Source organism: Typopeltis vanoorti, chromosome 26 (assembly GCF_054136105.1).
Source record: "Typopeltis vanoorti isolate ZY-2024b chromosome 26, IOZ_Tvanoo_1.0, whole genome shotgun sequence".
Lineage (NCBI taxonomy): Eukaryota > Metazoa > Arthropoda > Arachnida > Uropygi > Thelyphonidae > Typopeltis > Typopeltis vanoorti.
The window spans coordinates 6,087,011-6,106,979 of NC_143574.1; the positions used below are offsets into that span (position 1 = coordinate 6,087,011).

Here is a 19,969-nt window from a genome sequence, read left to right on the forward strand (position 1 = left end):
TCACCTCTCCGTCTTCTATCCACCAAACTCTGCAGTCCACATTCCTTCAGTCTAATACTCATAACTGACATTGTACAGTCCTAAAACCATCTTTGTTATCTGCGTCTCTACCCTTTCCACAGTTAATTTATCCCCTTCAAATCCTGGGGACCAAATTTGAGAACAATAGTCTAAGTGTGGTTTGATCAGAGTCTTATACAATGGAAAGATAACTCTCATCTCTGCAGGTCAGCGTCCTTCTCAGTATTGCAGCAATCCTCTGGGTTACCTTCATCACCTTTGCAATATGCTCCCTTAATTTCAGTTTTCTATCAATCCTCACCCCCAGATCTCGTCTCCCCTACTTCCTCCAGTACAGCTCCTCCAATTGAGTATGTAGCCTCCCATCGATATATCCTAAACTTCAAGACTTTACATTTTGCTGCATTAAACCGAATCCCCATTCATTTTCCCATCTGTGCAGTTTATTCAAATCCTCTTGAAGGGCTGCCAAATCTGCACTATTACTAATAACCCTTCCCAGCTTCACATCATCTGCAAATAACTGAATATCCCCTTGCAATCCATTGACAATGTCATTGATATAAAGGTTAAACAATATAGGTCCCAGCAGCACTGAGCCCTGTGGGACCCCTCTTGTAACCCTCTGCTTCCTTGAAAATGCCCCACCACACACAACTCTGATACCTGTTGGACAGCCAATCCTGAATCCAGTTGACTAACCCGATCTAAACCCATGTGCTGCAACTTAAGTATCAGCTTATCATCTGGTGCCCTATCAAATGCCTTTGCAAAATCCCCAAAAAATCCAAAATCCATTAAAACTAGGAACCTGGAATGTCAGAACCCTGTATGAAGGAGGGGCTAAGAAATGCTATTTAAGAAATGAAAAGATTTGAAATTGGGATTTTAGGAATGAGTGAAGTTAGGTGGCCAGGATCAGGCAAAACTCAAGTTAATGCCACGACAATGTATCATCTGGAAGTAGCGAAACGACCATCAAAACGGAGTTGGAATAATATTAACCAAAGATGTCAAGAAGTCACTGTTGAGCTTCATCCCCTACTCAGATAGGATGATTAAAACTGAAAGGTTAACCACTAGATGTTAATCTTATACAGGTATATGCCCCTACTGCTGACAAGAGTGATACCGAGATCGAAGAATTTTATGATCAATTAAAAGAATTAATGAAAAACACAAAAAAGCATGATATTAACATTGTCATGGGTGATTTCAATGCTAAAGTTGGAAAAGGTAGAAGTGGAAATGTAGCTGGTGAACATGGACTGGGAACAAGAAATGAGAGAGGCGACCGTCTTATTCAATTCTGCCAGGAAGAGGAGCTAATAATCACAAACACATGGTTTAAGCTACCATCCCGAAGACTGTATACTTGGCGATCACCACAGGATAATAATGGGAATATAGTCGGAAACCAAATTGATTACTTGCTAATTAATCAACGATTTCAAAGTTCTATAAAGAGAACAAAAACCTATCCTAGTGCAGATATTGCTTCTGATCATAACCTACTGGTGGCAGAGTTAAAACTTAGACTGAAAGATATACTTAAGAAACATCAACAAAAAAGGTTTGATTTAGGAAAATTAAAAAACACAGAGATAAGAAAGAAATTGAGTCAAGATCTGAATCAAGAGCTAGCACTTATCAAGAACAATGACATCGTGAGGGTTGATGAATCATGGGACAAATTAAAATCTGTACTCATAGAGAAATGTACCAATACCTTATTTCCTAAAAGAGCAGTAAGAAAGAACAATTGGATAACTGATGAAATTCTCTTTCTCATGGATCAATGCAGATCATATAAAAATCATAGAAAACAAAATATAAAGAAGTTCAGAAAATTATTAAAGACAAGATCAAAGAAACAAAAGTAATCTGGATGAATGAAAAATGTAAAGAAATAGAAATTCTACAGGAAAAGCATGATAATTTTAATCTACACAAAAAGCTGAAAGAGACCTCAGGTATATTTAAGAAAAAACAATTCTGTATCCTTTGAAACAAAAGAGAGAAACAATATCCAAAAAGGATGACAAAATATAAGAATGGGTAAAATATATAGAACTCTTTACTGATAAAAGACAGAACCCAGAAAATACTTATGAACATATGGAAGGTCCAAGCATTCTAAGACCAGAAGTAGAATGTGCACTAAACTCAGCTAAAAATGGTAAAGCCTTAGTCCTGGATAGAATACCAGCAAAAATAGTAAAGTTATTAGAAGGTGACAACATTAATATATTAGTAAAGCTATTTAATAAGATCTACGATACAGGCATAATCCCTCAAGACTGGTCGACTGGTTACAGTTGACCTTCATCATGCTACTTAAAAAAGCAAATGTGAAAACTTGTAATGACTATAGAATGATCAGCCTAATGAGTCACGTTCTCAAAATGTTTCTAAAATTATTCAAAGAAAGAATATACAGAAAATGTGAAGACACCATCAGTGATACCCAATTCGGCTTCAGAAACGGTTTGGTAACAAGAGAGGTTCTTTTCTGTTCTCAAATCTTATTCCAAAAATGTATTGACCAAAACACAAGGAAATATTCATTTTGCTTCACTGACTTCAAGAAAGCATTTGACAAAGACTAACATGCTAAATTGATTGCACTATTAAAAAGAATTGGATTAGATAGTAAAGACATCAGGATCACTGAAAACTTATATTGGAACCAAAAGGCATCTGTTCAAGTTGATGACATTATTACAGACTCCATTAACATCAAATGAGGAGTAAAGCAAGAATGTGTGCTGTCACCTCTTCTTTTTAACATATAATCAGAAGCCATATTTCAAAACGTCTTGAAAGGAAGAAAGGAAGGGATTAGTGTAAATGGTGAAATCATCAGTAACATCCGATATGCTGATGATACAGCTCTCCTGGCTGACAATATTCAGCCAGTGAATGAAACTAGTGAATGAAGAGAGTGTGAAAAAATGAGATTAAAAATAAATATCACCAAAACTAAATTCATGGTCATAAGCAAGAAACTAATTCTTATTTCATCACTTTCTTTAAATGGAAAACAAATAGAAAGAGTGGCAAAGTTTAAATATCTCGGATGTTGGTTAAATGAAGATTGCAATCCAGAAATGGAAATAAAAATTAGAATTGAAATGGCAAGAAAAAATTTTCTCTTGATGAAATCAACACTGTAACTGCAGTTTAAATTTAGAGCTTAGAGTACACATGGTTAAATGCTCTGTATGGTCTGTACGCATGCTGTACGGTGCAGAAACTTGGAAACCTTGAAGACAACATCAATAAAAAGACTTGTAGCCTTTGAGACCAATGTTAAAAATCCTATGGACAGCAAAAACGTCCAATTAGAAAGTAGTGGAACAAATGGAGAAATCACATGAACTTTTACATACCATAAAAAGAAGGAAAACTGCATATCTTGGTCACCTACTTTCTAATGAAAAATATAAGATACTTCAATTGATTATAAAAGGGAAGATAAATGGAACAGGAGGACAAGAAAGATGAAGAAAATCTTGGCTGGCAAACATCAGACAGTAGACAGGCATGAACTCTGAGAGACTGCTCAGAGTGGCTGAGAATTGCTCAAAATTTGCCAAGGTGCTCACTGACCTCCAATTGGAGATGGCATTCAAAGAAGAAGAAGATATGCCTTTCCCCCATCAACTGCTCGTCACTTTATTATAAAAGGCAATCACATTACTAAAGCAACAGTGCCCCTTAACAAATCCATGTTGATTCTCACAGATAACATTACCCTTATTTGCCTAACACTGTATATGGTCCCTCACTAATTTCTCCAAGACCTTAACAACTACTGATGACACACAAACTGGTCTATAATTAGGCACTTCCAGTCTGCTACCACCCTTATGCAATGGCACTATCTTACCTTCCTTCCATTCCCTGGGCACCTTTGCCAAAGCCAGACTTTCATTGAAAAGCCACGTTAAAGGCACTGTCAATTCCCTAGCACATTCTCTCAAAACGCGTGGTGAAATACCATCCAGTCCCACAGCTTTACTGACATCCAGAGTACTCAGTATTTGGAACACACTCTCCTATTGCACCTCCAAACCCTGAACCTGCACTATCCCTCTAGTATTAAAACTTTCTTCTCCAGGATGAAATACTCCAATAAGGTGCTCAATGAACAACTCCACTATATCCTCTGCATCAGTCACTCTATTCCCATTTTTATCCCGCAATGTCATTCTTCCGCAATCATTTCTCCTCCCACCTGGCCATATAGCTAAAAATTCTCTAGGATTTTCTTTGGATCTTAATGCCAATCTCTTCTCATATTCCTGTTTTGCCTTCCTCAGCATATACCAGTCCCTCTCCTGGCCTGAGTCTTATATTCTTCATACATCTGCTGTCTACCCCTCTCCTTATATCTTTTCCATAATCTCTTTTTCACCTGCAGTTCCTGTTTGATATTGTTTGTCATCCATTTTGTACAAAATTGTGTTCAATTCTTCACTCATGGAATACAGCTTAGTATTGCTGCTAACTAATATTCCTTCACAATTTCCCAAGCACTAACGATATCTCGCCTTTCGAATTCCTCCCTCCGTGGAACTGTCCCAAGTTGATATCTAAGACTATTATAATCACCCGAATTATAATTCCACATGCATTCCCTTTTCTTTGATTCTCCTGCATGTCTATTCACCTTCCAAGTCAAAACCACATGGTCACTCTCTCCAACTGGTGGGAGAGATGTCATCTCAGTTATTATCAACTCTTCTGATGCTATAACCAAATCCAAAACTCTTGAACTACTTGTTCCCTCTGTTACATGTTGCCTAAGACATTTGTCCCTCAAGAATTCTAGAAATTCCATTCCTCTATTGCTACATGCATCTTCCGCTCTCCAAATCTATACTACTGTAGTTAAAATCTCCCATAACAATCATTCTTCTTGCACTTGCCAAGCTCAACTGCCTAAACATCTCCTGCTCCCCATCCTCTGTGCTCCTTGGCTTGTAGCAAACCCCACTACATATATCCTGTCTTGCCCACCTCTACCTCACACCATATGCTTTCAAAACCATTAATATCACTGCCTTCCAAAGCCTCTTCTCTTACAGGTTTTGGTGGTGATAGCCCATAAGTGATGGACAGGCCATCACTTATGGCCAGGCTGATGCTATCAGTGCCACCAATTCATCTCCTTTATTCCAGATAATCCTGGCATTAGTATAAAGCATAAAAATGTCACTGCTTCTATACCTATCATTATCTCCTCCAGAACCCATTGGACTCAGTGTTACCTGATGTTGTCCCCCTTTCTCCAAGTACCCATTCCCACCAGAGGCCACCCCTGCTACCATCCACCCTTGGAATTCTAGTTTCCCTACATTGACACACCAACTCATTCAGAAAACAGCAATCTCTCAAGATGCCTACGTCCTTCCTCATTCAAATGCAAGATGTCTCTCGCATACAGTTCCTTTCTGTCCTCAAATGCCCTCAAAGCATCCACATATTCTAATCCTCTCTTCTGAGACATTCTGGCTATCATGCTATTCATTATTAAAGCTCTTCTGCTCAGCTCGTCACTATCATACCTGGGCAAAACACACAAAATCTTTCCTCTCTGTGTTTTCTTTCATACAACCTCAAGCAAGAATCTCAGATATCTCATCACCTGATTTACATTGCCTCTCAAGTCATTCGTACCAACCATCACAATCATCTCATCCACCCTTTCACCGCACTTAATTGCCATAACCACACACTCTACCGTTCCTCTAGGCAAACACTCTTCTGGCATCCTATCTTGCACTCCTTCTTACACCTTACTTTTAGTTCTGATGCTTTATATTACTATATTCATTCACTGGTTTGACCTAATAGTATTTAGTCTAGAAGCCATTATATATATTTTTAATAAAAAGCACCTGGATCTCCTGTTGATTTTTCTCTTAAGTTGCTATTATTTCATGTTAAATTTTTGTTGTAGAGATCAGTGTCACTTGCAGTGAGATACTTTAGTCAATCTAAGGATGTGCATTTTTATCTTGTATATATATATTGTCCAAAACTTGGAGATTTTTAGCCTGTCATTTTTTGTTTAAATTTAGTTGTTTCATGAATATTGCACATGCCTCTTTAAATTTTCTTTCAGATAATATACTGAAGGTTACACATATTTAAGTTGGTATACTCCTGAATATAAGAAGGAGAAGGATTTAGATGTTCTGAATAAATGTTTTAGTTTTGTAGGAGGTTGTTTAAAGGTAGTTTTTATGTTGTCTTTAGATTGCTACTTATTTTTTTCTGATACTGTTAATATAAGGGATAGACAGCTTTGCTGAAATCATTTTTGTTTGAGTGTGTTATCTTTTTGTCCAGTATGGTGTCAATTTTCTTTTTAATATATCCATTTTTAACAAAGGTGTTTCTTATCTATTGCAGTTTTTTTTTTTTTGAGATCATTATCATTCAAACAAATTGTTATTGCTCTCTTTTTTAAGAATACTTATTATTCCTAGTTTTGTGTTGGGTGGTGGTAGGAGTCCACATGTAAAAACTGACCAGTATGTGTAGGTGTGCAATAAATGCCAAATGACAAACAGCCCAACAAAAGGCAAGTTACGAGTGTATCCAAGTAAGGTAGTTTGTTTTTCTATTTCTATCATGAATTCTATGTGCTCGTGTTGTTTGCTTAAATGGCTGAGGCAAGTATTCAAGGTTTTGATGACTATGTGGCCAAATTACAAATATGTTATCAATGCATCTAAGTCCAACTTTCAGTTTTAAATTTATGGATTCAAGCAATTTTTGCTCAAAAGTTTCCATAAAGAAGTTTATGATTTGGGAGGAAAGAGGGCCATAATGTCAGGTAGAAGGAGAACTGCCATTAATGGGAACATAGAGGGCAGTGATGTAAAAGGCTGACTTAGAGATGATCTTGGTTATCTAAAACATGGTCTTTAATTCTGTAATAAAGTGTTGAATATTTTTTATGTAGGAGAGGGGAAAGCCCTACCAACTCCTTTAGTGTTGGTAGGGCTCAATTTCTTCCACTACTGGTCTCAGTGGTATGTCATCTTCATGGATTTTGGTGAGCCAGGAGCCCCTTTCATTGAATGAAAGCTGATCATGATGATACTGTATATCATGGAGTATCATCATGATTGGTTTCTTGTATAATTTTTTATTTTTTTAAATTGCACCACAGTAATACAGAACTGGATTAAAATAAAAATAACTTTATTGTCCTACTATAATGTTCACAGATAAAGAAGCATTTAACAAAGTAAATAATACTCAATGCAAAAATAGATTTATTGTCTACAAATATCTCATCCTTGTTACAGGAACATTGTCAAATAGAATAAAAGAAAATAGGAATAAAAGGAAGCAACATTCAAAACTGGCAAATGTCATACAGCATGCAATCATCACTCATCTTAGTCACAGATATATGAGAAAAGGAACATAACATGCTATTCCAGTTCAAAGAAAACAATGAGCACTGCATTTATGTTAATTAGATATTTAGGATGCCATCATTCAAGAAACCACAGACAATTAATTATGATTACTTTCCAGAACTTGTAGTATATAAGTTCTGGAAAGTAATCATAATTAAATAATCATACAATCAGAGCAATTCACACATTTCTGGGAGAAGATAGTTAAATTTAAATCTACTTATGAAAAAGTTCCCTGTTTGGTCTCTAGAGGAGGGTTTCTGGACTATGTGAAAAATAAGTAAAAAGATACAAAAAAAGACATTAAAAGTAAGAAAAATAGGGAAAAAATCATTCACCCACCTATGGTACGAATGTACTATTATTATTATTATTATTATCTGAGACCTCCTCCAGGGAGTCAAGGACTCATCGAGGGAGGTTGTAAATTACCTAACTCAGCTATCATACCTTCCCTTAAATTCATTTGCACTAGATGTACTCACTACCTGTAACTTGCTATAGATTTTAAAACCTTTTCTCCTAAAACCTTTAATGTGTTGGAGCCACAAAAAAAAAAAAAAAAAATCCCTTTTTCTGTTTATCAATTAACTTTTGCAACCTATAAACTCTCAATCTATCATCATAGAGAGCACTCCACAGTCCATAAACTACACTGGTCACTGGACCTATGGATCCTTTTCACCACTTCATTCCCAAAAATCCAGGTGACCAGACCCAAGCACAGTAATCCAATGTGTGGCCATATTAAGCACTTATAAAGAGGAATGATAATTTCCTTATCGCTATTTGTCAGTGTGTTCTTCAATAACCAAGTAGCTCATTGTATGAGCTACTTTAGCCATATTAGCAATATGTCCTCTGAACTTTCCCCAAATCCCTAGCATCACCCATTTCCTAAAGTACAGTTCTATCAATTATTATGCAACTTGTGATCTTTTCATCTGCCCAGTTTTACATCATCAACAAACAACTGAATATTTATCTTCAAGTTATTTCCTGTATCATTAATGTACATATTAAACAGTAGTGGTCCAAACACAGAGCCTTGCAACACACCACTAGTTGCCTGCTTTCTCCTGGATTCTGCTCCTCCATATATTACTTTTTTGGTATCTGTTCATCAGCCACCCTGGTATCTGTATCACTAGTTTTCCACCCACTTGTTCCAATTTGCATAACAAAGTTCCATGTGGTATCCTGTTACACATATTTGCAAATCATGCAAGTTTGTCATTTAGCCATTACTCTGTTATATAAAATTAGTAAAGTATTAACGCCCCACCTTTCACAAAGCTATCCCTCTCCCACAGAGTCATATTCTTACCCATTCATTCTTAATTCTGTCACTTTGCCACCATCAGCTTAAAAGTCATCATTCCATAGTCATTCTCCCTTTTACTTGCCACACAGCAAAAGAGCTCTTGAGATTTCCTTTGGCCTGCTTGTCTAATTTCTTCTCATAATCTGATTTTGCCTTACTTACTATGCTAGTCACCTTTCTTGCCTGAGCCTTGTAGTGCTATGAATGCTACAAGGCTCTGGCCACCACACAACATTTTCTTTTTTTTTAGAGCCCCTGCTTAATGATACTACTCATCTGTCTAATTCCTACCTGATTTATCTTCCTGACTTTGGATATATCATATGATACTGCTTCCTTCAGATACCCCACAACTATCTCCCATGCACCACCAGCATTCCTTCCCTTACAGAGTATTATGCTATGGCATTACTTCGAGCTGCCTCCTGAGTTTATCATAATCACATGCCTTGTAATATAAAATTACAAGGTACACATAGCCTTTCTAAACTAAAAAAATGCATGTTTGCAACCTCCCAAGTCAAGATTGCACTCTTCCTAATTGGAGAAAATGTGACCATCTTAGTTATTGACAGATTTTTTGATCCTATGACCAGATCTAACACTCAAACTTTAAATTCCCTTCATCACATTCCTTTCTAGTAATTATCTCTATGCATATAATTTTTTGGCAAGGTTATTACACCAACCAATACCAAAAACTCCTCCCTCTTATTGTTAATATTTCTAGCATTAGTATACATAGACTGTAGCATCCCCTTAGTCCCTGCCCCCAACCACCCTTTATACCTAGTCATGACAATCTTGCCATTTGAGAAACTAGATTCCACATTTTTTTTAGTATTTCTCACATTTACTTGTCTCATGGGTGCCTGCACACACTCACCTGTATCTATCCCAACAGCATTAGCTTTCCTGACTTTGAACTTCCACACTCTCAGTGAACAAACTTTCTCTAGACACCTAACTCCAAATCTATTTATGTGCAGTCCATCAATATTATTTAAGTCCTTCCATCTGTTCAAATTCAGTCCATAGGTCTAGAAACGTTTTCCTTCTGCACATCGATTCATTTGCAATCATTACCCTCCTCACCTTGCCTCTATCACAGTACAGCAGCAGACTGACAATCTTAACTCTATCTTTCACCATTCTTTTTTGCTTCATCCAATAACTCTTTCTTATCTTCTCTCAGACAACACTTTTCACCTTTCAAGTTATTAGTGCCAATCTTTCACCTTACATTTTTGCTTCCTGACAGCTTCACTAATAGTAATAATTTTTGCACCATAGAAACAAGATTCATTTATTAAGTAATCCTCTTATCAATGACTCACCATAAAAATTACCCTCCTTATCCTCCTACTCTTGCTTAGCCATGTATTCTTGTTTCTAACCTTGCACATCTTTTTCTCCCCCCTTTCTCAGCTCTACCAGTCACCTAACATTTCTGCAAGCATGCTACTTCTTTTATGAGGTCCTCTTCATTCTTCTGATCTTCCATCACTGAACTTTTAACAATATCACTATCATTTGCCAGACTTCCAACATTCTCTACTCCAGCATCACGTGTTTTACTCTCTATGTAAAACTGCTCAGTTGTACATAGAGCGTAAACACTTCTTATATATTTGTTCATCAGTTTCACTTGCCTTCAATAAATCTTTCAATTTTTATGACAAATGCATCTAACACACTGCACAGTGCAATATATTGCATATTCAACTGCAACAAAGATGTCTTGGCCACTGCAGTTCTACTATGCACTAGCACACCATAATGACAATATCTACTTTAACACAAAATATAATTTTTTCCTAGAATCTAAAAATCTCAATCTATCACACTCATAAAAAACTACAACAAATTAACTTAATATTATTAATTAAATTTGCAAAAATTACTCATCTTTCAGCACCATTCTAAACATATGTTTAGAATGGTGCTGAAAGATGCTTCAAAACTATATCTTGACCACTTCTGTGCGACTGAAGGATGGAACTCACCTTTAGCTGAAAAGCTCTTATAAAGGTTCCTCGTGGATTCAATCCAGTTCTTTCCAACCAAAGGATATCATTTTCAGATGTTTTTGATAAGAAAATACAGTCAATTCTCACTATAAAAAACATCTCTATGGTAAACTACTAAAAACAGTTCCATCCAATGCATTAATGTTATTCTAAAGTAAATTTTCTCTAATGAATCTTATACTATAAAAAATTAGTCAACTGTCATCGTAACAAACACCATTATAACAAATTCATTCATTTTAACAAAATACTGAAACGTCCTCACAGTCTCAGAGGCAAAATGCTGTTCTAAAGAAAATTTATACAGTATAGCAAACTACCCACTATAACATATTCCTGAGGTCCCTCAAAGATTATAACAAATCCAATTCCTTTGGTCATAAGTTCACTACAGAGATAACCAAGTGTTTTAATGAATTTAAGGAAATGCAACAGAACCCTAATCATTTATGCAGTAGCCTTTCCTCCAATTCTAGTCTGCAATTTGTTGTACTAGGTAGATTTTTGTATGAATAGAACAGTCTTGGCACTTTTGCTTCCTCATAAAATTCTCAGATTTCACTATCATATTACGTATTGGATAATATTGTGTCAAAAGGACCATGCTGCAAGTATGTTTCTGATAGAGCTTTTCATAATCCCAGCCATTGCACTATTCTCACAGAACTCACAGCTAGTACTGATACGGTTAGAGGAATTTTATTACTGTTACTGCAGTTGCTTCTCACAGCACCTAATTTCACAGCACATGCAGAATAGGTCATATACATTGCCATTTTTCTCTCCATAGTTGTGTAACCTTGTAATATATTTCTGTATTTTTTCTCCTATGTATTGTGAGGTATACACATTACAAAGTTTTGCTGTTTGATAGTTAGTACTCCACACAGCTCTGAATATAGTTAGTTCGATTATAATCAGTATATTACGACTTTCTTTCGACGAAAAGTGAGTTTAGCCGGACTCGTGCAAAGGTGTATGTGGGGGGGGGGGGGATTAACCCAGAAACTTGGGGTTTTCGTCCCCTAGAACAGGCAAACCGGTCCTATCTCTGTGGATGCATGTGTTCATGCATCTACAGAGATAGGACACTTCAGGAGGCATAGGACTAATCACCTTATCCTTGAGTTACAATTGAGAAGTCCAAGAATAGTTGGAAGGTCATGGGTGCTTAAGTGTCTATTAAAACCGCTGATGGATGGATGGACATTATGACTTATTTCATTTTAATAAGTAGTAAATTAAGTGAATAAGCTAAATAATTACAGAATGCTTACTGAATAAGGAAGAAATAGATCTGCTATGATACTTCACATGGATATAAAACATTCTGTGGTAATTGATGACTACTCGGGATATTTCATTATCTTTTCTGAAAAACAATAAAAGTATTTCCTTACTAAACATAAATTAAAATAAGAAAACTGTCTTTGTTCCATATGTTATATATTCAATGTATTTTTTTCTAAAGTTTCTTTAGAAGAAACTTTAGACAAAAAGACAAGTATTTTTGTCTAAAGTTTCTTCTAAAGAAAGAAGACTCAACAGTGGTTTATAAAATATTTAATTGTGTAATTCTTTCAGTTCCCTTATCATTAAGCACAAAGTAGTACCATTATTCAAATCACTAAAAACATCAGGAAAACAATAAAATATATCAGTTTGTAGAGGCAACTATCAGAACTGATACTGCCAGTTTTGCAGAGTCCATGAAGATATGATTAATTTGACAGGAGATGTAAACAAAATATATAAATGCAGTAATAATAATGTATGAGCATCTCCATGGAATCTGAAGATTCATAATGGGAGACTCCACTTATCCACACAACATCTATTGTACCTTTCCCTGAATCCATTAACAGATAAAATACTCAAAACTGACTATTATTATTATTATCATCATCAACAGATAAAAGATGCAAAAACGAATACATGAGACACTTCTCTATTTCACTATTCATGTTTAACACATTATCCCCCATTCTATATCGATTTGGTTACAATTAATTGATAAATTAAAAGTATTCAAAGTTATCCTACAATTACACTGGACCAATTAAGATGAGTGCTGATGTGCTATACACTCTTAAAACTTTTCGATAAAAATGCAATTACACGGTCAAACTGATGTGAATTTTGTAGCGTGGGTTGCATAAGCTACACAATATCACACCCTACAGACTTGGGCATGCGACACCACTACTGCCTACCGCATTGTACATTATGGCACTAATGTGAGAACAACAGTCAGCAATTTCCACATGTGCCATTTTGTTCATTGTAGCATGTGCAAGTATACACTTGTAAAATGAACAATTTATGGAAAGAGAACAAAACTAGTTCAGTGGGTGTGCTGTAAATGTTCCAAGAACTAGAGCCAGAAGTGTAGGGAGAGAGAAGAACCAGATGATAATGGGAAACTTAGCACACTCCAAGAAAGCAGTATCAAACTGTAGAAGTTAGATGGATGAACAGAATCATTAAGCAGGAGTTGCACACAAAGAAAAGTCGTGCAGGGAAAAAAAAAAAAAAAAAAAAAATTATTTATATATATATATAAGATGATTAGCATGCACATGAGCAGCACAAGGTATAGACTACAAGAGTGGTAAGGAAGGCTAAAGCTAATTATGAGAGAAAAGTTAGCTGATGAGGCCAAAAGAAATCCTAAAAAGAGTTCTTTTCTATATGGCAAGTAAAAGGAGGAAGGACTATGGAAGTATGAACTTTAAAAAGTCCTGATGGGTGTTTGGGGAGATAACGGGGGAGGAAAAAAAAAAAAAAATATTGAATTACGGAGTGATCGTTTTGCAAAGACGGACCATCTAGGTGGTGATACTGCAATGCTAGATGTAGCATTGAATGATGGGCGAATAGAAGTTAAAGAATTGGAGGTGACTGGGATATTGCAGAACCTTAATGCAAATACAGCCATGAGATTAGTTAGCACATTAACCCATGTATTACAAAAATGTGGTATGGAATTAGCATCTCCTCTGACCAACATGTTTAATTTAACATGTCATTTAACAATGCACAAAGGATACTCCAAGATAGAAGTAGCAAATTATACACCCATCAGTATCTCAAGAGTGGTAATTAAGATATTGGAGAAGTTGGTAAAAAACAGAATTCAGGATTGGTTGGATAAAAATATGATACTTTAGAAATAGCTACTCAGTGAATACTGGACTTTGAAAAGGAATTTTACAGGATTCCACATGGAACTCTGTTGCATAAAATGGAGCAAACGGGGATGGATATGAAGCTGAAAATTTGGATTAGAGGTTAGCTGATGGAGGGATATCAAAATGTGGTTTATGGAGGAGCAGGAGAAGGCAGGTTACCAGTGCAGGATTCAGTACTTGATACTCTGTTGTTTATTTGTACATCAATGATATAGAAAATGATTTCACAGAAAATATTCAGTTGTGGGCTGATGCAAAACTAGAAAGTGGAATAGTTAATAAAGGTAATGTAGAGATCCTGCAGGAAGACTGAAATAGGTTATCAGCATGTGCAAAGGTAAATAAATGGCAACAAGTTTAACATGGCCAAGTGTAAGGTGATGTACTCTGAGAAGAAGAGATCACAAGCAGTGTACTATACTGATGGAATTAAATTGTAGGAAATTGATGAGACAAGCAAGTGACTTCGGTGTGATTGTTAACAGGAATTTGAAGTTTAGAGGGCATATTGCAAAAGTGTCCAAAACAGCACATCAGATTTGATGTTTGTTAAATAATAACAAGATGTGAGAGGAAGGTTATTGTTCCCCTTTATAAGGCTTCAATAAGGCCACATTTGGACTACTGTGCAAAAATCTGGTCACCTGGATTCTATGATTATGAGGATCCACAAGCAAGTGAACAAATATTGTGGCAGATCTATGAATGTTCCCTGTGAGAAAAGATTAAAAGTCTGTGGGCTTTAAAAACTAACTGATAGTCAAAAAAGAGGAGACATGATAGAAGCTTATAAGTTATTATTATTTACAGCATCCCCATGGAGTCTGGAGACTCATTGCAGGAGACCCAAATCAACCATCATACACACAAATCCTATCACACCTCTCCTTGAACCCATTCACTGTCAAGGAACTCGCAACCAATTCTGGCAATCTATTCCATCACTACTCTCCATGCAAAAAATTTGGTCTGCACACCCTTACTAACCACATTCTCACACAACATTCATGGATGGCCCCCTAGTTCTCTGACTATTTTTCATATATTGAAACATTTTGATTGCACCAATTTTATAACTCCTTCGATATCTTAAAAAGTTTCTCTCATGTCCTTGTCACTAACAACTAAACTTTGTAAGCCACAAACCTGCAATCTATCCTCATAGGGAGTATTCCACAGACCTGTCACCATCTTGATCACTCATCTCTGAATCTTTTCTACCACTTCCTGGTCCCCAAGAAACCCAGATGACCAAATCCATGTGCAGTAGTCACACAGATTTGGTCAAATCAGATAATAATTTCCTTATCTTTACTTGTTAGTGTGTTTTTCAACATCCAAGTAATTCGTTGAGCTATTTTAACAACTTTTGTAATATGCTCTCTGAACTTTAACTCTTTGTCCACCATTATCCCCAAGTCCCTAGCCTCATCAATATGATACATCATATGCAACCTTTTCAACCCAAAGTGCATAACCTTACATTTTGCAACATTAAATTGATAATCATTATCCCTTGACCACAATGCCAATTTATTTAAATCATCCTGCAGGATATCTACTTCACCTTCATCAACTATTGCTCTCTCCAGCTTTGCATCATCAGCAAACAACTGAATATCCCTTCTTAAATCTTTCCCACTGTCATGAATATACAAATTAAATAGTAGCCCTAGTACCAAATCCTGAGGTACTCCGCTAGTCACCATCATTCTCCTAGACTCCATCCCACCATATAAATATGAGTGACCCTCATATTTTAGTATTATTTCCAAGCCTTCATGGATTCAGAAAGCTCATCACAGGAAGTCAAACACTCACAGACCACAATAACTCATACTTTGCCATAAAAACATTTTAGCATTCAAATATTCATCACTGGCATTGGCAATGCATTCTTCTACTCATTCACCACTCACTTTTCACTTCCTTACTCACACTACTTTTGTACAGTTTCCAAGGATGACCTCTTGTACTCCAATCACTACTACAATGTGCAATAATTTCCTTGTACTATCTGATAGGCTCCTCACAGACACTACTGATAAATGATACTCATATTATTACAGGCTACGCCATCGAGTACTTAGACTCATCGAGGGAGGTCCTAAATATCATGCCAAACACCATCCAACGTTTGCACAGTATCTCTCATACTTTGCTTTGAGCTCATTCACAGTCATGGCTCCCACAACAGACTATGGCAATGTATTCCACTGATTCACCACTCTCCAAGCAAACAATCCAGTTCTAACAAATTGTGATTACACTCTTGCTCAGTTTCCAAGGATGGCCCCCCTAGTTCTCCCACCACCAGACCCATTCTGAAAAATTCCTGTGTATTAATCTTGTAAAAACCCTTCAGTAATTTGTATGTTTATTTATTTATTTATTTGTATACCTGGGGTGTATTGGGGTGTTGAGGAGAGATAGTACCTCTCTGCTTCGATGGTCATACATAATTGTGATTCAAATAGATTGGTTCTCATTGGACACCCAACTCTCACTTATGGCTCCAAGAAGCTACTTTAAACTGGTAGCAGTTATACCCTGGTAAACTCTGTCGACCTACAAGCTAAACTAAGTGAGGGCAGTCAGATATGGCGAGCTCAAGCAGCAAATGTATTCAGTGAATTGGCTGCAAAAAGTGTCTGTACTCCATGCTAGGAGAGGCTGAATTCAAGTCAAAGAGTGGTGGTCGACACTTGATGAAACTAGGTTGGTTTGAAATTGAAAGAACTCAAACCAACCTAAAGATGCATGCCAGCTCGACTGTCACCCAGTCAAACAAGGGTTGCACCAACTATTAGGGAACAAGGATAGTGAAAGCGAAAAATATGTTATTGCAACAAAACATCACTTAGTAGACAGGAAAAACATAACAAGCACAGGAACAACGTAAGAACCCTTCACCAGGAAGGAGCATTGGAAATACTACTGCATGAATTAGACAACTACAAATGAGAAGTGATTGGATTCTGCAAAACCAGATGGACTGGAAAAGGAGAATTTCACCAGAGACAGTACAAAATTTTAACTTCAGAAAGGGATGACACCAAGAGGGAGTAGCACTTATATTAAAACCAAAGGCTCAAAACTCTCTGCTGTCTTACAATCCTATCTCACCCAGGATAATTAAAGCAAGATTTAAAAAAAATCAATTGGGTCACTGACTATTATTCATGTATACTCACCAACTTGAACATCATCAGAAGAAGACATTGAGGAGTTCTATACAAATCTGCAAAAAGCAGTATAGTAGACATCAAGTCAAGACCTAATTGTAATGGGAACTTAAACCTTAACACTAACAATAACCAACACTCTCTTTAAACAACCAAAACCGCAAAGAAAATGGACATGGATATCACCAGATAAACAAACCAAGAATATGATCAACTACATGGGTAGCGCTAGGGTTGCTGAAGCATGTGGTGATTTTTTTTAAAAATTAAATTATTATTAAACACCTCCAGGGAGTCCAAAGACTCATCGAGGGAGGGCACCTGCTCTACAACTGTCTCCACTACTCAATCCACCAACTGACCGCAACTACACCAATGCCATTTACCGCCGACCACCACTAGTATTTCCAAAGACAATCACAGACATCCATGCCCATGGCAGGATTCGAACCCGCAGCCTTTTGGCTGGAGAGCGCCACTTGGCCAGCCAGGCTGACACATATATATGTATATGTGTGTATCTATCTATATATATATATATATATATATATATATATATATGATACAGTGTTTATATAGTGCTTATTTTAATGATTAGTTTAGTAGTTACTTGGCAGTAAGGAATGACGGCAGACGCAGCTGTAATCACAAATGGCGTGTCACCAATTCCTCCGCCATTTAAGAACTCTATTATAAGTAACATAATAAAGGACTTTGCAGCATGTATGCTTCCTGGGAGTTGGATATGTGGTGGGTGAGAGAAGGGGGTATGTGTATTATGCGCAAAATGCAGGCAGTGGGAGGAAATCACTGAAAATGAAACAGATATTTCGATGACCGACCTAGTTGCTTCATGGAAGGGAAATGAATGTCGGGAGATGAGTAGTGTGATAAGAGAGAATGACGGGCAAAATATGAATGAGAAAATAAGATTCGGGAGTGTGGAAGGCTTGAATGACTGAAGTTTTTGGAGATGGCTTTGATTGGTTAAATGAATGGCGAGTAAGAGTGAAAGTTGCAGAGAGGGATAGATGAGCTGAAATAGGAGGTGAATGTCTTGTGAACGAGATGAGAAGTATGAAAGATGAGATTAGGAGAAAGGAAGAGATGAATGCAAGGCAAATCAGAGTAGGAGTGAGAGAAAGTTTTGGGAATGATAGAAGAGGAGAGAATAGAAGCAGTAGGAGAGAGAAGTTTGGGAATGATAGAAGAGGAGAGAATAGAAACAGTAGAAGAGAGGGAGTGAGAGAGAGTTATGGGAATGATAGAGGAGGGGAGAATGGAAACAGAGAGAGAGAGAGGGAATGTAAAGAAGTGCTGGAACCAGGGATAGAGTGATGCCAGGACATCAAGTAGGTATACACAGGGAGAAAGGGTTAGAGGAGAGAGAGTGGGAAATGAAGGTGAGCAATCAAGAAACAGAATGGATAGAGGTGTGATGTATGGAGACTAGATGATCTCAGGTGTGCAAGATAGCATGCCAGAGGTGTGTTTGCCTGGAGGGATGATAGAAAATGTGGCAAAGGCAATTAAGAGGGGTGAAAGGATTGTGATGGTGGGCTCGATGACTTCAGAGGCAATGTAAATCGGACAGCAAGAGATCCAAGATTCTTGCTTGAGGTTGTGCAAAAGAAAACACAGAGAGGAAAGATTACGTATGTGTTACTCAGGTATGATAGTGACGAGCTGGGCAGAAGAACAGTAATACTGAATAGCTGAATAGCCAGAATGTGTCAGAAGAGAGGATTGGAATATGTGGATGCTTGAAGGGCGTTTGAGGACAGAGGGGAATATGCAAGATACTGCTTGAATTTGAATGAAAAATGAAGGCATCTGGAGAGATTGCTGTTTTCTGAATGAGTTGGTGTGTCAATGCAGGGAAACTAGAATTCCCAGGGTGGATGGTAGCAGGGGTGGCATCTTGTGGGAATGGGTGCTTGGTGGAAGGGGGGACAACATCAGGTAACATCGAGTGCAGTGGGGTCGAGATAGGACAATGATAGGTATAGAAGCAGTGACATTTTATGCTATATACTAATACCAGGAGTATCTGAAATTAAGGAGACGAATTGGTGGCACTGATAGCATCAGCCTCGCCAAAGATTATTGGGATCTCTGAGATGTGGTTGATGGAGGATGATATAATAACAGGAATTGAAGTAGCAGGGTACAGCATTTTTTGGCAGGATAGGAAAGGAAAACATGGTGGTGGAGTACTGCTTATGATAAGTGATGACATATGTCCTCTAAGAGTGGAGGCTTTGGAAGACAGTGAAACTAATGGTTCTGGAAGCATATGGTGTGAGGTAGAAGTGGCCAAGACAGGATATTTAGTAGGGTGTTGCTATAAACTAGGGAGCACAGTGAAGAGGGAAGCAGGAGATGTGTAGGCAGTTGAACTTAGCAAATGCAAGAAGAATGATTGTTATGGGAGATTTTAAATACAGCAGTATAAGCTGGGAAAAGGAAAATGCATGCAATAAGGGGATGGAATTTCTACAATTCTTGAGGGACAAATGTCTTAGGCAACATGTAATATAGGGAACAAGAGGTTCAAGACTTTTGGATACTGTTTAACTTGGGGATATTGTATATTTTTTTAACTATAATATACAATATCCCCAAGTTAAAAAAATTTATTACATCTATATCTCCTCCAGAGATTTTTATTAAAAATAAAAAACACCTTGTTGCAACTTCTATAGGTAAAGTTGATAAGGCTCCATATTACTATAACCTTGGTATTTAGGGTCTAGCTATTCACTGAGGAGAC

At 37.0% G+C, this 19,969-nt stretch overlaps 1 protein-coding gene across 1 annotated transcript in view; it reads right to left on the minus strand.

Annotated features, from left to right (window-relative positions):
* Nucleotides 1-19,969, minus strand: part of LOC150092286 (acid-sensing ion channel 1B-like) — a 103,212-nt gene that overhangs the window by 16,247 nt on the left and 66,996 nt on the right. Inside the window, exon 8 of the mRNA XM_090414837.1 lies at nt 12,098-12,192. Within this exon, the coding sequence (XP_090270963.1) occupies nt 12,098-12,192 (95 nt within the window). The remainder of the gene's footprint in view (nt 1-12,097; nt 12,193-19,969) is intronic.